General features: G+C 35.5%; 1 protein-coding gene across 1 annotated transcript; it reads left to right on the plus strand.

Annotated features, from left to right (window-relative positions):
* The first annotated feature begins 2,638 nt into the window (after positions 1 to 2,638).
* Positions 2,639 to 27,719, plus strand: FGF7 (fibroblast growth factor 7). The gene is made up of 3 exons (XM_036389772.1): positions 2,639 to 3,016; positions 26,679 to 26,782; positions 27,186 to 27,719. Exons 1-3 carry the CDS (start codon positions 2,731 to 2,733, stop codon positions 27,378 to 27,380), a joined length of 585 nt encoding a protein of 194 aa, XP_036245665.1. The 5' UTR covers positions 2,639 to 2,730; the 3' UTR covers positions 27,381 to 27,719.
* Positions 27,720 to 27,802: the final 83 nt, after the last annotated feature.

Below are 27,802 nucleotides of genomic sequence, written 5' to 3' on the forward strand. Positions count from 1 at the left end.
GCATAAGAAGAAATAAAATAAATCCAGCAAACGTACTGCAAAAGGCAGAACTGGGATAAGTCACTTCAGTCCCCACTCCTTGTCAGAATGGTGGCATGGGTTTGACAAGACAGAAGTCAAACTGGAGATAGCTGTGATCACAGTTTACAAGAGTGAACTAATGACAGCCACTTTGTGTATCAGCTGCAGGTATGCAGCCTTTGAAAGCCCTCAGCAGCACATCTTTCATATCAGAAAGGTGCATATACTGAGTCTCTTGCCAAAATAGGAAAATGAGCTACAGAACACAGAAAACAGCCCAGTATGCTGAAATAGAGATAACAACAAGAAAAATCTATCAACTTTGGACTGTGTGTGAAAATGGTTAAAAAAGAATGCAAAGCAAGTGACAAATGGGACTGATCCCGGTGAGTGCTGACAAGGAGGATGTTGATGTTAAGGAAGGAAATTACTCATTTTCTCTGTGTATAGGAAAGGCTGAGTACTACAAGTTTGCCTGGTGCACCTTTTTGTTAATTTTGGATCAGTGCAGTGAAACACCCTGTTTATTTATGTCCCCCTCACCACAAGGTGGCACATACGTACTCCCTGGGATTTTTAACTGCCTCTACAGTTCACTTGATTTTTAATTAAGAGGGAGGAAGGGAGTGGGGACGGGATAAGAGCATGGAATGATAAACTGCATTGTATTACTAGGCAGAAACTACTAAATATAAGTAAATTATTCTTAATAACTGGATTAATTCCAAACTTTCCTTGTTGATATTACTTACTAAAGGGATTGAGGTGTGCTCACATCAACAGTGGGGCAGTTAAAAGGATAAAGAGCTACTGAAAACTTTGCTTCAGTGTGTTTTACAAATATACTCACCAGAAACTCAACAGGATTTAGGGGTGAAATGGAACATGGGAAGGCTGGTGTCAGAGAGGGAAACAGGTACACAAAAGCAGAAAACCAGGTATATCCACTCATTATTTTCATTCCCTAGATTTTAAGCCCGTTGTTTGGTGTGCAGTATTAGGGATTTTCTTACATTGCTGCCAGTTTTCATCCTCCCTTTGCGAGTTTCCAGAACTAACTACATATGCTAAAAAAGGCTGATTCGTAGTAGCAATTTTTCCTTCAAACTGATAAAGGTTGTGTTTGAATGTCAGACTTTGAAACATCCAAATATATATACTTTCACATTTTCACCTAGTGGCTGATGAAATAAAACCTCAGTGCAGTGGTCTCTCTTTTCAAATCCATGGTATAAAAATATACCTCATGATCTCTAAGGGCTACAGCACACCCTTCTCCACGGTATGTAACAGACCCACGTTTCATATATCCTTCAGAAAGGCACTAAGCAGACTATGAATCCACCAAACTGCAGAAGAGATTTGAAAGCACACTAAGATAAGCATGTGAGTACAAAAGAGAGGAGGAGGAATTTTTTAAGGACAGAAGAATACTGACCTAAACCAGAGCACAGAAACACTAACTAGCATGTGAAGCAATTCTATCCACGCAGCACAAAATATACATTTTTAGAAAGAAGATTCTTGGAGATTTAAACCATAAACTATGTACATAGCTCCCTCTGATGACCATTGGACACGATACAATGCAAGTCTCCTTTTACTTTTGTTCGTGCATTCAACTGACAGCTGACTGGTTAAATTCTAATTGCTTCCAAGTGAGGTCAGCAAAGGTATTTATCGAAAAGGACTGAACAGGCTCAACACACACATGCACGCGCACGCATAAGCACATACACACCATCTCTCCAGCCTGTTGATTTATGGAAACAATTATAATTCTGGTGGAGTCTTTCTGAGCTGAGAAAGTTTGTAGCTACAGTAGAGTGTCTCATGTTGCAAAAAGGAGACAACAGAAATGGAGTACTTGGGTATCCAGCTCTTATCAACAGGAACAAGTAAGTTATCTGTCCTTTACAAGATTATTCAACAGTTTCTAACAGCTAATAACTTGTTTTTATTTCTATATGCTAGATGCTAAGAAAAGAATTAAGAAAACTATTTCTACTAATAATCTAAAAAGGGTAGAATAAAAACACAGGGCTAAAGCCACGAGGTCTGTTTTGAAATGTGAACTAGAGAAAAGTTGTATGATTGGCTGTGCTAATAGTAAATATATAGGTATGAAGTAATCAGGAGAATTTTATTATGCATGAGAGTTGAAATGAATCAATAGGAGATTTTTGGAAGGACTTAAAACTGAAGAGAGAACTGTGTTTACAATCAGTGTAAATGTCTGGTTATGTAAAAAGTTGTATGAGAGATATCTATTGTATATGCATTAGCATGTTTTTAAAAATCTGCTCAGCATGTCATGTATTTCTGTGTAGTAATTTTCATTAGCATAATGTATCCTTGCACATTTGTAACAATTGAGCATAAAGACTTACACATGCACCTTTTCTCACAGATCTTTTACTTTCAGTGCAAGCAGCAAATTCAAGTAGTAAAGAAGGTCACAACAACAAAGGTTTTTATAACTTGTGTCTTTAAAGGATATTCTGACTGAAGAGATATTTAAGAAGCTCTTCTATTTCGCCATTAACTATTAAGGAATAACGATCAGAATTCTAGAAGAGGGAGCAATCTCACTTAAATGAATCTGTAACTCGTAAAGACAGAAGGCAGGTCGGTGACCTAAGAGCAACAGTCTACTTGAGATTTAATTTTCATTATGTTGTTCATGAACACCCAGAACACTGCACTATAATGCACAAATGGATACTGACATGGATCCTGCCAATTTTGCTCTACAGATCATACTTTTACATTATCTTTCTAATGGGCACTATATCTTTAGCTTGCAATGACATGACTCCAGAGCAAATGGCTACAAATGTGAACTGTTCCAGCCCTGAGCGACATACCAGAAGCTATGATTATATGGAAGGGGGGGATGTAAGAGTGAGAAGACTTTTCTGTCGAACTCAGTGGTATATGAGGATTGATAAACGAGGCAAAGTGAAGGGGACAAGAGAAGCAAACAACAACTACAGTAAGTACTATTTTTGCTTTTTGTAAGTTTTTAGAAATTTACACATCATTGTTTCCTACTCCTTGATTTACCATAATTCCTAAAGAGTTTTGTATCATGTACTGACCATTGTGTAAAACAAGTTTTCCAATTAATCGTACAGCAGGACATTTGCTATTGATTTTGAAATGCGTCATTTTAAATACTGCATTGTAGATCTGTTAATGTATTAGTTACAGCTGGGAACTATTAGCAAACAGAGAGCCTATTTTAATAAGTGAACTAAGGTTGTATGTACAAAAATGCATAGCTACCAACTCTCCTCATAAAATACTCCTGAAACATTAAACCACCTTTATATAGAGCACAAACTACCTAAAAGTTTGGTGCGTTTGAGTTAACAATTAAAACACAGAAATACTAGAAAGTTCAATGGAAAGAATTATGTAAACTCTCTTGCAAAATCTTTTAGATAGTTTGCCAAGCCAGGAACAAAATCTATTATAGTTTCTGCAGTTCATTATTACAATGATCATAATGCTGAAAAAATATTCTCCCCCCTTTCTTCCAAAACTATGACTCATCTAGAGAGAATGGACATACAATATTTTATGAAGCTCTACCAAGTATAAATTCTGATCTGGAAAATGAATTGTTGTACTAATATGTATTTTCCACACAAATACCTATATAATCTTTGATTAATATTTGAAGATATCAATTTTTACAGTCACTATTTTTGCCACTTTGTCTTTTGTGTTGTTACAAATGTATTGTTTATTTAGAGAAACATGACATCTACTTGAAAAGGCATTACTTTGTTAAGATGCAATGGGAAGATATAGGATTATACCGCACATTTCAAAACAAAATTATAACAAAAAGGGACCAGGGACATGCTGGTCTAGTGTTTAGAGACAAATAAAAGGACAAATATATTTCCAAGAATGCTGCTCAAAAATTACTTAATTTGTTGTATATAATAGTGTGCTTTTTATAATAGCAGCAGCAAAAGAAATCCATAAATCAAACTTCAAGAACTGTGTGTCAGCCTTCAGCTGAAGCTGAGTGCCTGTGTTCCAGCAGAGCAGCACTTTGGCGTGCTACGCGCCTGGCTAGTGGGCTTCAGCAGTTATTCCTCTGCTTCATGACTACATTAAGTGCTTGGCAACTTGTGTGGCTAAAACTGCATTGACTAACGTTACTGTTTCTTTTAAAATTTGTTTCCATATGTCTCCTTTCTTCCTACACTATTACATAGTGAATAACCATATTCCTCTGAAAGACAACACATGGCCAGCAGCCAACTAAATTGTTTGGTCCGTGTTCAAGACTCCCTTGGAGTTTCAGGAGGGCATTGCTACAATAGAGATCCATAGGACTAGTTTTGAACTGAAATGTTGTTCCCATTAAAAAAATCACTGGAAAAAATGTTACTGATTGTTGAAAGTGATTCTTCTGAATTAATGAAGATAAGTGAATATTCACAGTACCAAATTTTTTTCTGTTATTATTTACAAACACATTATGACAGCACCTAGAGCTAAGTAATTTACTATACAGAGTTGCTTTTTAGTTAGTTCCATGATGCTTAAGTAAAACTTTGTTAGCAATTTAGCATTATTTCAAATTCAAGCAGAGGTTCTCAGTTCTCTGAAGGATTCCATTCTGCTTAAGCACATTATTGACACCTTTAAACGTTCTGTAGTGAGCCCATTAGAGAACACCACATCCTCTTGTGCCAATGATGTAGTCTCTTGCAGTTTCCTGAACACTTCATGATAATTTAGTGATGGTAACTAACTATTACAAATTATAGAAAGGCAAACTTGAGTCACTAAACCCTCATGTTTACATTGCAGTGGAACAAAAAAAAAAAACCCAATCCGTTTTCTGGAAAATGCAATGAGTATGATGAGAAAAACCAAATGGAATTGTAACGGTTATCTGGTAACTGATGTGCACTGTGATGAACTATCTTTAAATTGGCAGAAGTATGTAGGAAGTTCCCACCCTCTTAACTTTAATACTCTAATTTATCTATTGTATCTTCAGGAATAACACCCAAATGCTTTTGTTGCAAAAGTAGATAGGCAAATATAGACAAAGAGGACTAGAAAAATGTGAACACTGACAATCTGGATTTTGTGAGAAACTACAGAAATTAGCACTGTAGCAATATTATGGGAACACTTTTTGTCATACCCTTTGTTCAACACAAGATGTAAACAGCCTTTCTGAAGATGTGCCTATGGTTCTCTACTAAAATCAATAACCATAATAAAATTGTATTATATGAGGGGGCAAAAAGCAAAACAAACAAACAAAAAACCCAGAAAAAATAATGCCCACCTAGACTAGTACACCTTCCCTAAGGCATACTAGTGGTTTTTCCTTCCCTAAGGAAAAAAAGTAACATTAGAAGTTTAAACAGGCTATTTTTATCCACGTTCTCTGAAAAGCATAATTTTAAAACCATACAGATGAAAAGGATGTATTTCTGTGTGTTCAAACATTCTTGTTCTATGATTTCTGAAAGATAGTAAAAGGTAAATCAAACCTGTTAGGATGGAATGCCAGAACTGCTGCAGTCAAACTAATCAGTGGACATGAAAAGTGTTGCTCCAAGAGGTTTCTTCTCATTTTATCCCAATTTTCCACTTACATATTAAATAAAAGGAATTCTTTTCCCTTTTGAGTTTGCCAATTTGTGCTACTAAAATAAAATGAGAACAAAATCATATTTTTACCTATCATAGCTTAGCTTCATGAAGGAAGCTGTGCTGACAGTTTTGAAGATCAAGTGAGCCACTTCTTTCCAACCCATGAGGTGTGAAGCATGAATATTGTGAAGAACAATCTTCACACTGAGAAATGTCTGTAGAAGGATAACTTCATCACAATTTTGGCAAGTGCCAAAATTCATAGAGGTTCTCTTACTAATTGGGATTATAACTATAAGAACACTGAGATGGTGAGGAATTAAGGTCTTTGTATTTCAAACTTCTCTAATCACAGAATAAATATATATACACATACTATGAAAGTAACAGCATAAATAGCGAAAGTGTTAAAATTTCTAAGGTTTTCAGTTAACAGCCACTGTATTAAATGTGTGTGGATTCAAATTTCACATCAGAACAAAATACTGAACCAAATCTTCACTCACCAATTGTAAATAATCTGTATTTATCAGATTTTTATTTCTTAAAAACATTAGAATTTAATTGCTTAGTTACAGAAATAAGTGTGTGCTGTCTCAGTGCAAGCAAATTGCCAAATCCTGTTTAGAACAGTGCTGACCTTATTAGGTACCCAAAGAATATGGTTCTGTGCACATTTCAGAAAGCAGTAGAGCCTTCTGGTGGACATAAAGGTGATAACTCAAGAGTGAACTAATCAAATCAGAGGACAGTGATCTCCACTAAGTAGGGGAAATCAATTTGCACCTGACAGCTTTGCTTTCAATCTGAAAACTAAATGGCAGAGGGAGAACTGAGAGTTACACACTGAAAAACTAAAGCAAGAATTAGGCAGCAGCCAAGAGGTTAGGTCACCCAGAAAAATCTGTCATTATTCATAAAAAAATTTCTCTTTTACAAAAACTTACTAAAACTTGCCAAAGCCTGAACCTTTTTAAGAAAAAATAAATTCTGCATCTTGTTCAAGGAAAAGAATCTCAGTGTGCACACAAAATGCACCTTTTGAATTCATTATTGTAAAATGTGAGATTGACTGAACAAATCTTGGAGATAACAAAGCAATTTGCTAACTCTTAATCTTTGATAGAAAAATTAATCACTCCTTATCACTGTTTACTCCTGCCTTCATTTCAGTTAGTGTTTCAGAATTTTGCCAGATTTAGTTAATTTTGTTCAGAAAAAAGGCAGCAAAAATCAGAGTTTGTTTTGACTCTATCCAAGAGGATTTTTTTTAACTATGACTGGATGATGCTTTAGGACTTTCCATGCTCTGTTGCCTTTGGAATCTCATTTTGAAGACTTCAAAGGGTCTCTTAGTTACTAGGAAAGCCTTCCCGGAACCTGAATCCTAACATGTCTGATCCTATCATATTCCATGTGTGCTCTAAACCCAGAAAGTGCCTATTTCCTCTTCTTTTTCAGTGGGTAAAGCCAACCAAAGAAAAAGTAGAGAAAGTAGTCTAGTGAGATCTTGACATAAAATGGCTGAAATCTTGATTACAATTTTATCTTGGAAAACTACTTCTATTTGACCAGAATCCAACAAGTCAAAGTTTTCGGCAATATTAAATGAACTTCAACTCAGTTTCGCTCAAATGTAAACCCTAACTGATGACAAAATACACTTTATACATATCTTAGTGGTTAAATATTCTAACTTGCTTAGAAATCAGAATTACTAGCATTTTATTTAAGCTGCTTAGCATAAAACAAATATAAGTATGCTGTGTTACTGTATATATTTTATTGCTGTTGCTTAAATACATATTACATAGATGAGCCAAGAAGACTCAGCTCCTGAAAATCAGATATTTCAAGACAGGTATTGATGAACTAGATGCAGTTAAGGGTTATGCACATTCCAGACAAACAGAAAGTCTGTCTCTGCAACTACATTCTTGGTTTTTCAAGAAGTTGTGGTTCAACCAACACTTTGGTGCCAGGAGAACACAAACCTTCACTAACATGGAAGTGGTTTTGTTTCACATTAGTACTCTGCTAATCTTTCTAATTATAACAGAAAGATTTAATCCAAATGGAAATAGATACATATCCTCTCAAAACCTAACCCACAGCACCAAGGATGACTTTCTCTCCCACAGTAACTAATCAAACCTAATATACCAGATTCTCCTGCTGCCTCCCCAGTTCTTTGTCTGGCACTGGGGGTACCCTCAAGTAGCCAGCAGAAAGATATATGCCTATCCCTCAGTCTATGCTGTATCACAAATCCCAGCTTTTCACCCTCAACTGCTGATGAAGATGGGTTTTAGCAAAGATGTAGATAACAGAAGCAGCTCAGTTATACCTGTCTTACAGCTTTTATTGAGTTTTTTGGTGAGTGTAGCCTTTGGGGAGGTGAGAAGAAAGCAGGGTGTGAAGCCCTGAATGATTACAGCAAGATTCTTCAATCTCACCTATCAACATCCAGATCACTGCTCAACTGGCATAATATAAGAGGGGTGCAGAACACAATTAAAACTGTTTACAACTTCTGAATTTACCTCCTGAATCTTCATCACCTTGTCTATTCTTAGGCATTTGCCAGCTGAAAAATATGTGTAAAGCCAGACGGTAGCAGTTTGCACTCACTTTCTTCTCACTCTCATGAACAAAAATGATTGCATAAGCTCTGTGGGGGAAAACTCAAACCTCTGGCCTCAGGCCCAGGCAGCAGCTCCACAAGTTAACATACACCAACAGGGCAATGCCTGCCTGGGGGAGCTTCAAAACTCAGCTACCATCAGTCTGAGCAGTGAAAAAATCTGAGTCTGTACACACTGCCCTTATGGATTCCTTTGACCTTGATACACCCTCGTAGTTCAGCTGTGACTTGGCAGTTTTTCTGTATCTCTCAATACTGAAATTTATCAGAAATGAGAAATAGTGCATTTTTATAGAACTATCAATCAAATTTAGCAGCCAACTACAGAAGCAGTCACAAGATACATATAAAGATAAATTGCAGCTCCTTTTCCCCCACAGCTTTCCCCCCCACATTGTTTACAATTTCTGAATCTTCAAAAAATTGAGTGTTGTATCATTAAATATGTTATTGCTCCATCTTGAAGAAAATGTGCTGAAGTGGCCCTGACCTGAGACTCAAGAGACTTGAGGCTAATCCAAACTTCTAAGCAATTTGCTTACAGACTTTGGGAAAACTCTTCAAACTCTCTGTGCCTCAATGAAAAAGAATTATTCACCTCTTTGTAAAGAGCTTTAAAAAGTATTAGTAAAAAACTTTCAAGCCACAAAAGAATTGTGTGTTAATATTATAAACATTAAATAATTTGATAATAGAACATTAATTGACTAATTGAAAATGAACTAGAAGTCCTGAAGTCAGTAGCCAGACGGAAAAACACAGAGCTCAGATGAATCTTAAAAAAGCACTTTCCCTACAAGCAAATAGAATTTGGTATAAAATTTAATTCCTTATACAGTCAGTCTTGCAAAACAAAGCCCAAATCCAGTTATTCCCGTTCACAGCTTCCCACTTTCTGTATTGTTTGAGGATCTGAAAGTGATTGTTTCAGATTTCTAGGATCCTGGAATACACAACAGAGTTGGCTTTCCTCCCCATCTTCCTTAAAGCTTAGGAAGACCAAGACATCCTAAACCATATAATTACACTGTTCCACATTACAAGTTCTATCAACTAGCAGTATATTTTGGAACACATTTCTCATCAAAACAAAGTTTAGGCAAATGTAGGCTGTTGCTCTTCATGGGTGGCACACTGCTTTTGTTGCATAATTGACTGTCTATGACTATATTTGGCAACAGTATTTCAATTGTCTTGTTTGACCTTTGACATTATTTTTAAATCTGGATATGAAAGAAAGATCAAGTTAGCCTTCTGGTGTATGCAATTTAGAAGCATTATTAATAAAATGTTAATAGTGAAAATTTTTATGAGAGTAACATAATAGAGGTTAACAATCATAGCACTGAATTGTCACACTTTAAAACTTTCATAACACATGACATCATTTATTCAAATGGAAAAAATTCTTTGTAACAATTGGCGTTGAAAAGTTAGAAGTGGATATTCAAGATGTGGCCCACAACTTCATGAAAAGACACCAAAGAAGCAATAAAAATACCAATGCAATCAATAGGCTCTTTTGACTATTATTTAGCTTTTAAAACAAAGAACAAAACCAGGATGAAATTATTAAAGGGTCTAGATACTCCATTCAAAACACTGAAATCTTCCTTCTGCATCCAGTTTTTCAAAATTAAGCCCAGGCAGAATGGATAGATAACTCAAAACTATAAATTAAAACAGCAAACATGACCATTCCATGGCATTGATAAACACAGTGACTTCAACAGGGATCAACACACACCACTCATGTCCATCTCTTCAATAATGACACGTTTTGAATACCCCCACAACCTGGGGGATATTTCTTTTTACTGTGTTTCTTAGCATTAGTATTTCCATTTTTGGTAAGCTTGCTTCCTTTTAAATGTGTCAGCAGACACTGGGAGGTGCTATAGACTATAAAAAGAAGGTGATCAGACTTGTCCTTGGCTATTTTGATACCTTGCATTTTTAATATTTGTCTAACAAGAAGGTATTGTATTTCAAAGCAGAAAAAACAGCCCCAAAAAAGAAGTATATTTTCCTTAAAAACCTTGCTAATTTTATATGTTTTATTATGACCTTTAAACATCACATGGGGTTTGATATTTGATCAAAAGTAAATGTTTACAGAAAAAAAAAAGAATTAAGAGATAACTTTATGGCTGTTAAAATACAAACATTCTTTTAGATGAACATACATATTATCTAGAGCTGAAAAAATATTAGAAGGAAAAAATAACCACAATCAAGATCAAATTTGGAAAAGGTTGTATGTGAATCTGTGCTGCAGTCCCTGAGCTGCTCAGGTGAACTGGTGCCGTTGTTCAGTGGCTGTTTGTGTGCACAGCTGGAATGCAGTGGCAAACATGGAGTTTTACATGCCAGGTGTGTGGAAATGCTCATTCCAAGAGCTTGCTTCTTGTATAACACATTCACAACATTACATGGTGATGATAGACTTGCCCTTTGAGTGGTCTACATGAACTCTAAGGGTGGCAATGTTCAGGCTCTCTAGCTAGTCACTAAGCAGATGGATTTGGGAGAGAATGCTGACCTAGTCAAGGGAAGAAGGCAGCAAACAGAGGAGTGATTCCATCCAGTGTTTGTGTAGGTCCTTGTGAAAACAAGAGCTGTACTCCCTGACAGCAACTCTGAACTAAACCAGAAAGGATAACTGTATCCTGGAGAGTGCAGTCAGTACTAACACAATAGGAAACTGCAACTTTCACCAGCTTTCAAAAGCAACTTTAACTCCACCAAACTAATTTATTTCCTTTGGAATAGCCCAGGCAGCTTGGGGACTGTGCATAATGTGCAAGATGATACACAGAAATCCAAGCCGTTTTTCAGTGCTTATTGGTGACACTTTACAAGGATTTAGGGAACTAGCTATGTAAATCCAGCACAGAGTGATTCAAATAATGGAACTTGCTTGATAGAGCTGCCTTACAACAAGGGAGATTTATGCTGTGGGAAAGGCAAGTACAAGATCTCCCTCAGCAGCAGCCCTTTATGTTTGCTTGTGGGAAAACTGCACCTGAAAAGTCCTGAAGTCATCACAGCCATGTCACTTCCCAATGCTACAGCAAAAAATTGTAATAGTAGCTTTACATAACCACAGGAACAAATACCTGTGTCCAGTGAGATTCATCCCAACTGAATTCCATACACAGCAGGAGTGCCTGCATTAGTTCAGCATCACCTTAGCAATACCATACTAGAACATAGCACAAAAAGAATTCTCTGCCATGTACATCTCTGACCACATCTGAACTGCAAATGTGACAGAGCTCACACGGCACTCTGCCTACAAACATTGCTACTAATCAAAAGCAAAATTATATACAAATGCTTTCAAACTAACTAGTGAAAAAAAGCCCTTCTTCCTATTTAAATAAGCTCCACTCTTCTAACCAAACTTCTTACGTCTTTTACTGAGCATGGAGATTCCACTCAGTATTTCCAACAAAGACTGAAAATTAAAACCAAATAAAAAGGTACATAATTCCCAGGGCAAGCAAGTTCTTTAGAGCACTCTAAATGACTGCAAACCAGTAGAAAACAAAGAAACTAATTTATGCCCAAATGATGATTCCAAAAAGACAATTCATCTACTCAGGAAACAAAATACCACCTACCACACCAGGTAAGGGACGAGAAAAGAACCTGTGGCAAAAACCCCAGCAGGAAATGGATGGAGAGCCTCTTCCCTGTAAGGAGTCCTCTCCTGACTGCTGGCCAGCCACAAGGGCCTGGCTCTGCCCTTCTTCCTCTCATTAGTATGTAGCAGGTACACAGGTGCTTTGAGTCTTTGCTCTGTTTTGCATCCTGCCACCCCATCAGTACTGACACTGTTTCACAGGGCTGAGCATTTTCTCTGAGTATCTGCTTCAGCAACCAGAAAAGCTCCCTTTTTGAAGTTGTGAAAGACAGTCTGGCATGTTGTTCTACCTTACTACCAGTGCAACAGCCACATATTTGGGTGAATTTGTGTTGGACTTTGTAGAAGATATTTAATAGTTCAAAGGAAATCAAATGTTACATCAACTTTGAGAGTAGCCTTAGGAGAGTCTGCTCAAATTATAGAGTAAATGGCAAGAGTCCTAGGCCACTTATACTCATCCCTTTAAATACCTTCTAAATTGAGCAATGAAAATAACACAGCTATTAATAAAACCACGCTTTTAGATTATTATACACCAACTTCAATCAGAATGTTTATATTAGCAAACGGCACTCAGCCTCCTTTACCAAGTATCAAACTAAAATTACTTAGCATGCTTTCATTTCTGATTGCACCCTTATGTGACTTGGGAAATTCAGTCTATATTACTGAAGAGAACTATCATGCAACAAAACTTAAGAAAAAAAAATTACCACATCTTTCTAGGAAACTATTACCACATATTTCGCAGAAATCATGCTCTGTTGATTTTTTAGCTAAGTAATACAGTGTTTTGAATTTGAATTCCTCTAATTTAGTCATATTCTTCTAGGACACATTCTGATGAAAACTTCTGAAATGGCACTTTCATCCAGAAGGAACACTGGAAGCAAAACCAGTCTATACCAAAACTATAAAACTACCATTATACCAAAAGGAGAATTTTCAAATTATTTATAACATGCAAGGCGAACCCCACTAATTTAGTTCAGTGATGAACAGCCTAACTCTGATCCAGGGAGATTATTTAAGAGAAACAGATGGGCAACAATGGCTATATCATCTAAGCAGAAAATGATCTAGTGATAAAAGATATTTTTATCATAATTATAGTAAGAAATTATTGGAGAATTGTTCAGAACCGTTCAACATTTGAAATAGAATACACTTCTATGTTTATCAAAACAAGACATTTTCTTCTTAGATAACAAAATATTCCATAAACTCAAGTAGGTATCTGTACGCTGTCCTTTTCTCATAGGATCTGTAGACAACCCAGAGACAGTTCTCTAAAAGGGCTGACAACTACTCAAGGGACACTTCAAGCTACCTTAAAATGGGCAATACTTAAGCCTAAACCCCACAGCATACAAATATGGTGCTTACATTTCTACATCACTTTAGGTGGTATCTACAAAAATGTGCAAGTTGCCACTGTTATTCAACTATGTGAGACAAAAATAACAGAACCCATGTTTTCTGACTTTGTCTAATCACTTGTAAGTGATAATCTTGTATACATAAGATAAAGATATTTTTCTCCTGCTAGGGCTCAATTAAAGTCATGACTGCCCTCACAAAAATCTTTCTTCCCTTTCTTCCTCTTCACATGGCTGTTCACTGTTTTCTGTCCATGACATAATTTTGTTTAGGGTATCCTTATTCATGTATGAGAAAACAGAATATTAGTTTTGTATAAACTATTTCCCCAATAGACTACCCAGATTCCAAAGGTAGTCACCTCTTTTAAGGTGATTTAGGAAAATGAAGACTATTTCTGTCTGTATACAGCACTGTAAATATTGAGGATTTTGGATCACAATTTATTATATTGTCTTGTTCATACTTCAATAATGCAGTTCTGGGTGTATTCAGCTGAACTGAGCTTAGCAAGGAGAATAGTTTGTTACAGTGCTCGTTTTCCGAGTTTACTCTCCAACACCAGACCCGTCACAGCAGGATGGTTCCTTTCTTTGTTTTCCTCTTAAGAGCTATCTGACAGCTGCAGCCCAAACTAGCCTCTGTCAGTGGATTCCTAAAGAATTCTGCATACATCATCTCTTGTAATCACATGTGCTGCAATCTACATCACAGGTGGTATTGTACAAAAAAGTTGGACTTGAGCCCTGTCAGACCATGCCATATTTGTTTCATTAATTTCAATTTCTATGTGGAAAAAAAACCAATCCCCTCTCTGTGTGCATGGTATTTGATTGAAACAAATTCTCAACAACACAGAGATGTAATCAACAGAGAAAGTAACTGCCAAGAAGTACAGCATTAGCTCTTTCCAAAAAAAAGTCAAAATATGGCTTTTCTATTCATACTGACTTAGGGATGAACTATGGAAAACTATCACTGATGGTCTAAATAGCTGCTGTTAAAAGTAAAGAATATTGCACAGCTGTGGAGGAGTTAAGTTACTGACTAGTGGAAAAGCTATCTAACCCTGTGATTCATTAGGAAAAGTTTGCTCAAGAGTTGAAAGACCCATATTAGGAAAGAGACAAATACATGCCATTTGTAAAAGTCTGGCTCTACTGAAATCAGTAAAAGTTTTGTTACTGATGCCTATCCATGGCTGAGGAGTTTATTTTAAAATATGGCAAATAATAACTATTGCTTCTCCAAACCCATGTGCTTTTACTTTAAGATACCATTTCATAACATTGGTAATAAATACTGGGCATAAAGGAAAATGAAATTCCTGTTCCACTATTAATCTCTTCCTGACTTTCAAATCAGAATGACTTCTCTATCTTACCAATATCAGTGTAGGAGTAACACTGCTATCACTATTTATTCTTCTTAAGATATGGTCTGAGAAGCAGAGTACATCAGAATATACCAATTTAGGATACTCAAAAAATAGTTAGCTGTCACTTTTCAAATATATGTGCGAATTTATATTTACATATGAAAGATATAACAAGAAGTTTATTCTAAGTTTTTCTGACCTATATTAAAATCACAGATTCACATTTCTACACTGACTAAAAACTGACAGCATTATTTATAGTGAATATATATTCAATAGTAGAAGTATATCTCATTTTGTGAATTTTTTTCCCACCGTAGAACATTTGCATTTACATATGAATCAAGAATATGTTGATACTCATGGGGGAATTAAGGTGGCACAAAAAGACGAAGTTAAGAACAGCAGAATTACTTTGTTTCATTTTGTGTGGTTAAAAAAACCCATGAGCTCAGTAAACTTGGGTAGTGTTTCCCCAGCTCTTTGCTGCAATACAGCTGAAGTCACAGATATTTTATGCAAAGAAAGAAAAGGTTTCTTCACCACTTAAGTGCTTAGAATAGCCATAATTGTTTCAGTCAGAGCAAAAAGCATAGCAAATCCTTTACTAAGAACAGGTTTTCTTTATATATTTTAGAACATGCCACTACGGGCACAGCCAAGCCCTGTGCTCTTTTAACTGTACACTCTTCAAGGCAGTTCAAAAATTTCCTGCTAAGTTCTATGTTATGGGGTCACTATTTTATGTTGCAAACATTAGGAGAGAACGGTACCTTAAGGAGTAGAAATTATCATAAATACAATGCAGACTCAAAAAAGGCTGTCAAACTGAGTCTGCCAATCACAGAATTATGCAAACTTAATGCAAATCCACGACAAAATAAAAATGTAAGAGCTGCAAACCCTTTATTTGCACCTGCAGCATCTGCTACCCAGTCCAGATTCCTATATTAAAACCCCACCAGCAATTACCTGAGTAATCTAATTTAATAAAACTATGGACGAAATCTTATTTTACTCTGATTCCTTAAAATGAACATTTCATTCTTCCCTTCTTGAACAAGGTCCTCGTCCAAGCCCACTACTGAAATGTATATTTTCAAATATCTACAACTCACAGACCAGCTGTTTCCCAGATTTTAAAAGGGTCCACATATTCTGCTACAGGTTACTTATGTAGTACTTCTATGGAGCTCATCAAACTTCCATGACACCACTACATATAAGAACAAACTGTAGCAGAAAAAACTGAAAAGTGGAACATTCTCAAAGGCTCCTGACTGAAGCTGTTCTCTGATGCTTGAATGGTATGAAATCAGCCATTTGTTTCAAGGTCAAGAGAAAAGTATGTCTTTACACTTGTGCCAATGTACAGCACTGTTGTCTATCAAACAGGTTGGTTGATTATCATCGAGATAGACATTTGGAATTCCACCAATATAACAATATGGATGCCAGAATGGATCTGACTTTAAGTTATTAAATCCTTTAACAGACTGGTCACGGCTATCTTTATTACAAACAGTCATTGGATAGTGATACAGCAGTACCTGTGTGCTTTGGGAGCTGAGCAAATGAAGTACTGCAGTTTGCAGGCACAGGAGAGCTCCCATCCTTCCTCAGGCTGCTCAGGGCCACAAGAAGCTTCCCTTAGTTAAAGAAAGGCAAAGGCAAAGGCAAAGGCAAAGGCAAAGGCAAAGGCAAAGGCAAAGGCAAAGGCAAAGAAAGTGAAGTGGTTTCTACCATTTTTACATGCTCTGGTTAATTGAAAGAACACTTCATGCGCGGTTCTTGGTGATAATGCAAAGGAACACTGGGTAAGACAACAAGGCAGCTTTCTAACTTCAAAGATGCCATTTTTTATGTTCCCTCTATACATCTTTAGCTAATATAAACTAATAATTTAATGAAAATAAATATAACTGTGCTGATTCACACATAGGGATATAAAAAATTAGAACAAAAGCAATGGGAAACTGGATTATGTAAAACCAACAATATACTAAAATGTATTAAAGTTAATTAAAACATTTAAAGAAATATCATAAAATTTGGCTAATCCTATGCTCTTTTAATTGTTCAATACTTATTACTTATTCCATTACTTTTTTACATTAGCTATGACTGATAACTTCTTGTCATAATATAACATCATAGTATTCTGTCACAACACACTGGAATGTGAGTACTAGAGCTCTGATTTCTAATTTCAGGGTACAATTAACTGTCACTGAAAAATGAGGCCACTACTCCTATTTAATGCAAATAAAGCAAAGCACAGAAAGGTTGTGGACTCTAGAAAATAGACAATGTTTACATTATTCTAGTTGAAATAGTTTTCTCACTGACTTCCTGATATTATGCACATGGACAAAAGTAGGAGTGTGCATGGATACTTTTATCACCAGATTCAAGACAGTTACTCTGCATCCTGGCCTTAGCAGTCAAAACTGAAAAGTCCAGATTTTCCAACTGGTCAATTGAGCTTTTAAAATTTTAAAAGGCAGATTAAAAAGTCACATAAATAAATCCAGAATAAAAGAGAAGCTTGGCTGCAGCTCCTACAGTCTATTTGCTCTGGTAATAGCAACTGGTCCTGTAGCAGAGGAACATTTTTCTCTGCTGGTGCTGATGCTGCTGTTTTTCTCAGTTTTGGTATAGAATTGTAAAGCGAGATGGAAACTAAGGATAACAAGTGGATGACAATTACACATTTACAAATATCTGGTCATGTAAACAGAGAGGTTTCAAAGTGCTGCCTGTGTGTAATGGCAAAGATTCTACTGATTTCCCTAAAGTCAGGCTTCCAGTCAGGTTTAAATTTTAGACTGGTAAAAACAGGGTGTTTACCTGAAGGAAGGAAATTATTTACTTTAGGCAAAATTAAAACAAGGAATGACCTAATCTATTTGAAAAAACAACAGTGGTAGGATAATTGACACAAGTTTTGATCCATATACTGAGCAAGACAGGAGAAACATCTGCTACAAAATCCGAATTTATTTATCAGAATTTAATTAGATTATTCGATTGGTTTTGATTTTAAGGGAATTTTAATTTTCTCCTATTAGTTTATAATTTAGTATCTGGTCTTATACAGATTTTGAAAGTCCAACTAAATCTAAATTATTTGTCAGCAGTAAACCAGAACAACGTGAGCGGCCATACATATAAATATATGTCCAGTAGTGTTTTGAAGGCAGGAGTGAGCCAGCTGGTTTCTATCAATTCCCACTCTGTGAGGCAGCAAGGGGTTAGCACAATTTTCTTAGCAGCTTCCTGCATTTTGTACCTTGGAAGGAATTACGTAGTGCCTGCCCGTGTTCTTCTAGACACTGTAATTGATACTTTTAGATATCCAACTGCAGCTCTTCCCGCACAAAATAGCAGATCTGGTCTGGAAATGGAACTAAAATCTATGGAAATGGAACTAAAATCTATGGAAATGGAACTAAAATCGATGCAGTTGGGTAGTGCTTGTCCTACATTTTACATAACTACTGAGAGTGGGAAAAGATGTCTCTCTTCAAGAGGATTGCAGTGTTTATGACTGAAATGAGTTCTTAACTATGTGAAACAAAATTTAACTGTCTAATATTTCAAACCATTTAAAGCTCTTTGCTTCTACTCCATAGGCCCCTCAGGATATCTTCAAGCTCTAGAAAACTGCAGCCACCTTCTTTATTCTGCAACCACTTTCTGAATTTTACTTACTTTAAATAATTTTGGTTATTAGCTACTTCTGGGACCATTTTCACAGTTAAAAAGTGTTGTACTATATATTTTAACTGATAACACATTGCAGAATTTCATTATGATCAATCTACAGGAATTTAATATTTGCTTTTAGTGATTTGTCTCAATGATGTATAATTTTAAGTTATCCTCAAAGAACACAGTTTGTCCCCAGAATAAGGCTCTGCTCTTCCTCTTGTCAAGCCTGTTTCAGGAACCAGAAAAACTGCTACAGGAACAGCTGGAGACAATACACAGAACAAAACGGCAAGGCCTTGAGCTCAGGGAAAATTTCATATAAAAAGAGCAGATTCTATGCTGGATTTATTTTTGCCCCGTTTAGCTGAATAAATCCAGCACCCCTTGCCATGTTATATTTAAGCTGATTTTGCAACTGCCTGCAGCCAGTTCATCCAGGTGATACACAGGAAATGCACCTGGATTTAATGTTCCTCAGACACAATTCAGAGAATGAAATACTTGTACATGGAAAAGGCACGTAAACATGCACTCCTTTTTTTCTTAGAAAAACAGAAGAAAAAATCTTCCACAGAAATGATATGAATAATTTTATGTCAACTGTGATCACTAACTCGGGAAAGGAGCAAACACAGTTCATTACCAGATAAAAACACAAAATAGAATAGTAACGAAATTTTTTAAAAAGACAAAGTAATCTATTTAAAGACTTTTGCATTATGGAAGAATTTGAAAAACAGGAGGCTGTGGTCTTATGTAGAATTTTCTAAGTTCAGATAATCAAAATAGCTGTACACACTGCAACTGAGTCTGGGAAGTTTTCTCCCTTTAGTTGGATATATCTTATTTTGCTTTGAAAAGGTTAATAAGCAACATTTTACATTTACTTTTGGTATTTTGAGTCTACATTCTGAAAGTCTGCAGAGCTTGAAAACATCATTTATTCTAATAAAATTGGCACAAAATATTTAAATACTAGAAATAGCCTTCATCTGAGCTGTAGGGAAAGCATTTGTTGTACAAGTTCAAGTCTAAAGTATTAAATCATTAATTTTATTACTGCTTGGAAACAACTACATTTTGTAAACAGTCATTCCACTCTTTTTTTCCATTTTTCATATCAGTAAATTATTAATGCTGTAATAAGAGATCACTTTTTCAGACTGAGGATTAAGACTTGAATTTTACATGACAGTATTAATTCTAAAAAATAATATTATTCTTCATTATAACCATATGTTTAGCTTCAGGGCAATTTTTATTGGAGGGAAATGTAGTTTCCTGCAAAAATGAGAAATGACTACATGCTGTCTTAGAGGCTGATCAAGAAAATATTTATATAAAGCAGCGGAGATCAGCGAAGTAAAGACTTCTAATAAGTTTAATGAGACATTCCCAAGAGAAGGACTGCCTGGGGCAGCATGTTATTCAGCTGTTACCATGTACTGCTATTCACAAGTCACACCTCAAAATTGAAAAACTCCATAACTTTGCAATCTACTTAAGTGAAAAATGTCACACCCTTTTGTTCTAAAGATCAAATCAATAGAAATATTGGAAATAGAGTGGTCTGAATAGCTAATGTTCAGCAGAGACGTGCACAGAAGGCATCAATTTAGAGTCAGAACATTCTACACCAACTCTTACTATGCCACCATTTTCAATGAAGAATGAAGCTTTTGATTTATAAAACTATCTCCTAACTCAGCAAAATTAACAGAGAGTTAGTACAAAACTGAGGCAAAACAGGTTGTACAGTAAGGAAAAATACTTGAAAATGTTAAGGTATTTCCCTTTAGCAATTATTAATTGCAAGAGGGTCAATGAAATTCTCACTACAGTAATTAGGGGAGGTAGACTTTACAGAGTGCTGTAAACTGATGAGCACTGCATTACATTTATTCATTATTATATTTATTATTCATTGTTATTTGAAAAATGACTAAAAATAGGTATTATGGCTTTTAATATTTCCCACTGCAGAACAAATGTGTTAAGTTTAAAGTAAAAAGGAAGATGTATTTCCAAACATAGTTCAAACCACACTCTTCACTTTACACTATAGTATCAGCCATCCATGGTTGGAAGGGCAGATTATACATTTCATGATGCATAAGAAACTGTGTAAATACTTTGAAAAATGCAGACTTAAGAGTGGAACCTGGCTTACCCCTTCCTTTTCTGCAATAAAGGTAAACACCCACAAGTCCAAGTACACATGCAACAACAGATCTTGGAAGTAAAATAACAGCATTTCTAAACAATCATTTTAGCTCCCTGTTGTATCTTCTCTCTTATTTTTGATTCTTATCTTGCCTTTTTTATACTGTTTTCACAGAGTTATCAGGTTAGCAGTTTCTTTCATAAACCTTGACACGGCTCATATTCCATAACTAACTTATCTGTCATGTTGAGTATTACCAGGACAATGGTTTATCATAAAGTTGTTGCATCTAGCAATGCATGTATAAGTTAGTTTATCTGACTGGAAAAACAGTGGAGACATTTATGGATAAGATAATGTCAAATAAAGAAAATTTAAATGATAATCTAATGGAGTACAAAAAATACTTTAGGGACTTCTGTTTAGCACTTAGTTGATTTTAATACAGTATGCCTCCTTTTTGTGCCCAATGAAATGCAAAAGGGTAATTAAACATCAGCTACTTATGCTTAATCAAACGTTCTGTACACCAACTAAATCTTGTCAGCAAATCCTGCTGCTCGAGGATGCTGAACCCTGAGCTGCAGCAAGTCCCCAAGGAATACCTCTCGATCGTTAATCATGTTTCCTCAGACAACTACAATTTTTCCTGCTTGGAAATTGCACACAGGACAAACGCAGGAGTTTTGAGTATTTCTCCATGATATCCAGATGTCTGGCATCTCACTGAAGCAGTAGCTTCAACCTTTCTCCTGAAAATCCTTGACAGATCCATTATTTCTGTTCAGATCATTTTTACAGCCATATTCATATTTAAAGTGCTTCAGAGACTCTACACATGCACAGCAAATGCACACATGGATACAGCAAAAAGCCCCTGAAGATCTTTTTTAGCCTTCTATGCTGTAAATAACAACATATTTGTGTTTATTACATAAATCCAAATTCCGAGTATCACAAGGAGAAGACAGAAGAAAGTGATAGTGAATGTATGTACCAACTTGTTTTCTGTTAATTAATTCTTCATTAAAATCACATCCACAGACAGAAAATTCCTGGTGTGGAGAAACCTCCTGCTTTGTAACATATCCTAACATATTTTAACATATATCTGTACGTTTATTTCTACTTTAAAAGCTTATGAACAGGAGTTCTGTGAGGTACCATCTAGGAAACTCCTTCATTCTCTTGCTAAGAAAGTACTCAATAAAAATGCAAATTCTACTTTCTATCAATTTTAATTTAATAATAAGGAAAGTTAAAAATTAAGTCATATTACAAAGTATCTTAAATCGAGACCTTTATTTGCAGTATGTTTTTTTTTACTGTTAGTTTTTATATTTGAGACAGAAAGAGCACACAAATTGTTTTACCTAAAAATGAACTTCACAATGCATCCATTTAAAAATATTAAGACTCAAAATAACTTAAATTGCACAAATACTTTACAATATAGGCACTATATTAAAAAAAAAAAAGAGAGAAAAATATTTCCTGAAACAAATTACTTTCAAAACTATCCAATAAAAGTATTCATTTCACTGATAAGATTCTTCTGGAAAAACATTCAAGTGTAATACACCAGCTATTTACTGTGCTGGCTTACCAAATGCACACATGTACCCATAACATCATGAAAGTCTTCCAAGATTGACCATCATGAACCACATTTTCTGGCTTTAAGAGGCACAAAAATTAACTTATTAAGTGCCAGAACAAAAGAACAAATTACATTACTTATCATTAAACAGTGTCTTCTAAGCAAAGACGAGATCATTTTTCTTGGCCTTGAATCATTTGCAAAGGTCATTTGAATTCATAAGTATGTGCTCCAAATTCAATTAATGAGAAACACAAGTTAGTGAAATTTAGAAGTTACATTTTGTTTTGACTCATTTTCCATCCAAGTCCTTTCTGCCCCTCTGTCCCTATTTAAGATTTCACATACTTTATTTTTAAAGACAATTCTGCTGAGGAAAGAGTGTTTCACAAACACATTCCTCACAAGTGCTAAACTGTCAGTGCCAGCCTCCCTACCCCTAAAAATCAGCAACAGACTGCTTTTTTTCACCTTCACTGCACAGAGAGCCACAAGAAATAAAGTGCTGTACATATCATATGTGCTTCCACAACACATGGACCTGGCAGAACAGGAAAGTACTGGCACAAAATTGCTGTCAGCCTTCTGAAAAATGTAATGGATGCCAAAATGTCTCTTTGAATGAATGTCTACAGGCACTGACTGGGACAAACTGAGGAGCAGTGACCAGAAACTTCATGTGATAGACATTGAGGGGATACCTGCAACATATGAAATGTCTGGAAACAGAGCCAGCTGACGGGGGACTGAACTCAAAATGTGCTTCCCAGAACCTTCCTGAACAATCCTGCATACTGGGGCAGTTTCCTAGAACATGAAAAGAGATCCCCCTCTGTGGTTCTGCTGCCCCTGCTCTTCCAAAAGCTCCTGAGAGGTTACACCTGCCCGTGGGATCTTCAGGCATGAGCAGCACTTATTGCATTCCTTACAGCTCTCAGGAGCCAGAGCTGAAATTGCTCTTTCAGCCTCTTAGCTGACAAATGAGTGAAGGGAAATGCCCTTATTTTGCTAAATCACAAGGCTCTTGCTGCTTTGTTATAGATAAGATACTTTTATTCAAGGGTATTATGGGCAAACATAAAGAGACTGCCTATTCAACTATGCCTGCACACTGATGGAAATTAATATAGTCTGCAAACAGATTTTGTAGCAATAAAAGCAAAGATTTGTTTTAACAAACACGATGTCAGTGTGTTGTAAAAGCAAAAAGGAGTCTAATAAATAAAAGGAAGATGAAAATGCTGATTTGAAAATATTAATTGAATCAGAAAATGCACAATATCAGGAGATAAAAACAAAATTATCAAATACTACTTGCCAGGAAGAATCATCTCACGTGACAATGCTCAATGTTATAGCAATCATATAACTAAATGCCATTTTTCTGCATAAATTTCCAGCCTGAGGTACTGTCCTGCCATTCAGGCTACGGTTATGGAATAAGTCTGCACAAAAAAGTGTCTGCTTCGAAGGACTGAGGAACTGTCATCCTAGACCAGAATGCCAGGAAACTCACCTCATTAATGACATAAATTTTCTCCAAAACCTGATACATATTTCACCCACTGAAACTGTTGTGTCAGCCTAAAGGCTTGTTTTGTTTATTTTTGTTTACTTTTTTTTTTCTACTGGATATCAACTGTGTGTTATTTAATTTGTACCAAGTGGTTCCAAAGGCTGCTGCCACCATCCATAGGCATCTTCTCTGAAGACAAACTATAGCCCATCTCTGCTGAGTGTCTTTTACATACACCAGAGGAATTTCAGCTCTGTAGGAAACTTCATTCACTACAGGAATTTCAAGCTATATTTGATACACTGACCATACAACCATATAAAATTGTTTGGAATTTCATGCTGATTTTATAGGAAGTACAGTTGTTTTCAATTTTGGATGCCCATCTCTAGGTTGGTTTTTTTTTCTTTTCCTGGCATTAATCTGATTTCTTTCCCAGTTACTTTGTGGTATGTTAAGTCTTTTCTTAAACCTCTTCCAAACTTCTCTGGGGATGCTTTAGATAAAGCAACTGAAGAACATAGTTTACATTTTAATTTTGAAATCAGGGATATTTAAGACCTTTTTGAAGCTTGGCCTTCTGAATTTCTCCTTATCAACATCTTATTAATTTAAGCATGCCTTTAAAGTAATTTTGGTTACTAGAGTATGAAAAGACTATTTCAATGAAACAATTTCTGAATAAGAATTTTCTCTTTCCCATCATAGCTTGGTTACTTTTTTCTTTTCATGAATAGATATTGAAAGGATTAAACACCTTTACTTCAAAAGGAAGCATGTAAGAATAGACCTTCTCATTTAAGACAAGGAAAGACATTGATGTCTCAACTGTGAATAAAGTAGAAAAACAAGTATCCCAAACCAAAATAAAGTAACTCCAACAAGTTAGTCACAATCTACTTCAGGCAAAAATAAAAAAAACTAAAAAAAATTGTAGAAATTGTAACAATAATAATATTGCTTTGGACAAAACCTTTTGGCATTTCCTTTTTTAAAGTAGTGAGATTTCTTACTACTCTAACTTCAGCCAACATCAACTTACTCAAGGAAATCTCAATTCCTATTAGAATTATTTGTTTTAAAAAGTAATTTTGAATCTTTTATTTTTTTTTAATTCTGTATAAATAGAAAACTCAAACATAGACTTTTTTTAAAAACTCCCCTTACATTAATGGCCAGCAGAGGCAAAAGAACAAATGGATATAAGCTGTCACTGAAGAAATGCAGATTGCAAATTACTACCAAGTCTCTAGCCATTAAAATAAATCAAACTCTGGAACAGTCCTCAGCAGAAACACAGGGGGCAAAGAAATAACAACTCCAATTTAGTATTGGCAAAGTTTATGAAAAGAGAATTATCTGATGCAATTCCCTGGCTAGCAGAGCACTGGACTTGATGACCCAGAGATCCCTTCCACTGTTGTGTTCTTTGTTAGGCTAAATGCAGATGTTCATCTGTTTTTTAGCCTCACTGTGGTTTTTCTAAAGTGAAATTTAAACGATAGTTATTATAATTTTTGTAAGTTTCGGTTACAAATTACCCTTTGTTAGAACTATTTCTAGGCCTGCAGAAGCGTGGAATTTGTCAAAGAATTCTAAAAGCTTTACTTAAAAAAAAAGCTGGCTTAGCATTATAGGGGAGTATAGAAGTATAAACACTCTGAGCTGAATGCCCAGCAGGGCACACACCATGAGAAGAGGGAACTCATCTGCTAAAGAAAAAAGGACAAAAAATATACCCATATGTTCTACAACTGATACACCAGTAACATCAAGGAGAAAAGCAAAACAACACGAAGGAAAGCAAAGGACAAGAGAAAGAAAAATGTATGGGGAAGAAGAAACATCATAGATATTTAATGCCTTTCTTAAAAACCTAACTAACAAAATCCTATTACTGTGCGGCTGTGAAAAGTCAATGCCAACTTGAAAGGGAACAAAAGGAAATGCTTTGTTAAAGAGGACATTCAGGTGATAATCTAACACATGCCTCTCTCCCACCTTCCTCACTTGTCTCCCCCATGCTTAGCTCTTGCAATTTGCCTCAAGTTGGCTGCCTTTGAAAGACTCCATTTTGGAGAAGGAGTCACAGTGAAGTTCCTATGGCAGAGTTCTGTCAGTGACTCAATATTGAACGAAATAGCTCAAACTCAGATATATAACTCTAAACTACTGCTTAAGAAAACATTAATAACATTTAAGCTTGAAAACAACCTGGTGTTCCTTAATAACTTGCATAATCCCCCTGCCTTCACTTTTTTTTTTAATATTAACAAAAGAATATTTTTTTATGTTGCAGGTAACTTAAATGTATCATAGTGACTACAGGAAAGTATTGTTGATATGTATCAGTGAGATGAAAATAAATCAGGTTATAGAAAACAACACTAAATGCTTTCTGGTTTTGAATAAATAGGCTCTCAGGGCAGCCTTTAATGATTTTCAAATACACGTATCTTTACAGCTCCGATCACTCATAAAAGCACACAAAGGTCAAGCAAATACTTTATCTTATTTCAGACACTGTGGTCTGTTTTCTGTCATTCACAAGTTCTAAGGTTTACACTCTTTCAACAGGATGATACTGCTACACAAAACTTCAAAATAAAGGCTTTACACAAATTCTGTGAACCTTGATGGCTAACTAAATATTCCAAATGAAACCCTGAGCCTGATAAACTCTAAGCTAAACTGATTCTCTAAAACAGAGGAATTACTTATATTATAGACTTCACAACTTCAGTATATACTTAAAAATTACCACCATATAATTTTAGCTCTATGCAGACAAGATCACATAGGGAATTTTTAAAGTCTAGCCCTTTCTTCACAACAATGTACTTAAGTTTCCTGTTTTCCAAGAATAAATTCAATAAACATGGAAATACTACAGAATATTAGTTCAAGGAAACCTTCAGAGTTAACTGGAGAACAACCAACCATTTTACAGCCCTTGCTGTGTACCTTTGCAGGTATTCTAGAAATCCGCACGGTGGCAGTTGGAATAGTGGCAATCAAAGGAGTGGAAAGTGAATACTTTCTGGCAATGAACAAGTCAGGGCGACTCTATGGAAAGGTATGGATGCAAACTTCTCTTCTGTGTACATCCCTACAATCTTAGAGGTATTTTGAGATGTAACATTTGCATGGTTTTTTATACAACAGATTCCTAATTAAGTAAAATGTATTCTGGACTTATCCCATGCATTCCATATTAGACTTTTATGTCCATTAAATAAATTCAATGATTAGGTCTTATACACCTCTTCAAAATGTGGAATACTAAGGGGGAATACACAAAACTAGAACATTCAATACTCAGATTTCAGAGGCCAAATTAATTTATTAAAATATTCCTAATATGCCAGGTCTAACTAATGCTTATTCTTCTCCCATCTTCCCCCATCTTCCCTAATCTAAGTATTTTAAAAGACAGTTTTGTTCTTGCTTTACCATATTTTATTATTTACTCTCAACAGAAAGTCTGCAATGAGGATTGCAACTTCATTGAACTGATTGAAGAAAACCATTATAACACATATGCTTCTGCAAAATGGACACACAAAGGGAAAGAGATGTTTGTTACACTAAACCACAAAGGGGTTCCAATGAAAGGTAAAAAGACAAAGAAAGAACACAGAGCATCCCACTTTCTTCCTCTGGCAATATCCTAATCACAAATGATCTATAAAGAACTAGTTCCAGCAGGAAGATTAATTTTAAGAAGACTGTTTGACAAGATACCAAGAGAGGCTGGAATACTACTGAGAAACTGAACAAGCTGGACTTGCGCATTTATGTTTATTTTTAAGAGACTACATGAAAAAGATTTGAAAATATACACAAAACCAGATTTACTAACTAAAAGTTGTAAAAAATTCTAAAGAGTTGTACAATCATTATCTTAGTCATTGTAACTGGGTAGTTTCTTAAATTAATTTACCCTGAAGAATAAGTCATTACTTGATTATCTGATAATATTTTATTTAAAAAACTATCTGCTTCTTAAATATGGCTGCTATAATAATAATAAGCAGATGATAATGTTGTGTAAAATATGTCAGACTTTAAGGCTGCTGGAATGAGTTGTCAGATT

Source organism: Molothrus ater, chromosome 13, assembly GCF_012460135.2.
Source record: "Molothrus ater isolate BHLD 08-10-18 breed brown headed cowbird chromosome 13, BPBGC_Mater_1.1, whole genome shotgun sequence".
Taxonomy (NCBI): domain Eukaryota; kingdom Metazoa; phylum Chordata; class Aves; order Passeriformes; family Icteridae; genus Molothrus; species Molothrus ater.

What these genes read in the sequence shown, in the direction of transcription:
- FGF7 (XM_036389772.1), top strand. Translation starts at nt 2,731, where the DNA reads ATGCACAAATGGATACTGACATGGATCCTGCCAATTTTGCTCTACAGA. An exon ending in AGAAGCAAACAACAACTACA is followed by an intron (nt 3,017 to 26,678) that starts GTAAGTACTATT and finishes GTACCTTTGCAG; the next exon opens with GTATTCTAGAAATCCGCACG. An exon ending in CAGGGCGACTCTATGGAAAG is followed by an intron (nt 26,783 to 27,185) that starts GTATGGATGCAA and finishes TACTCTCAACAG; the next exon opens with AAAGTCTGCAATGAGGATTG.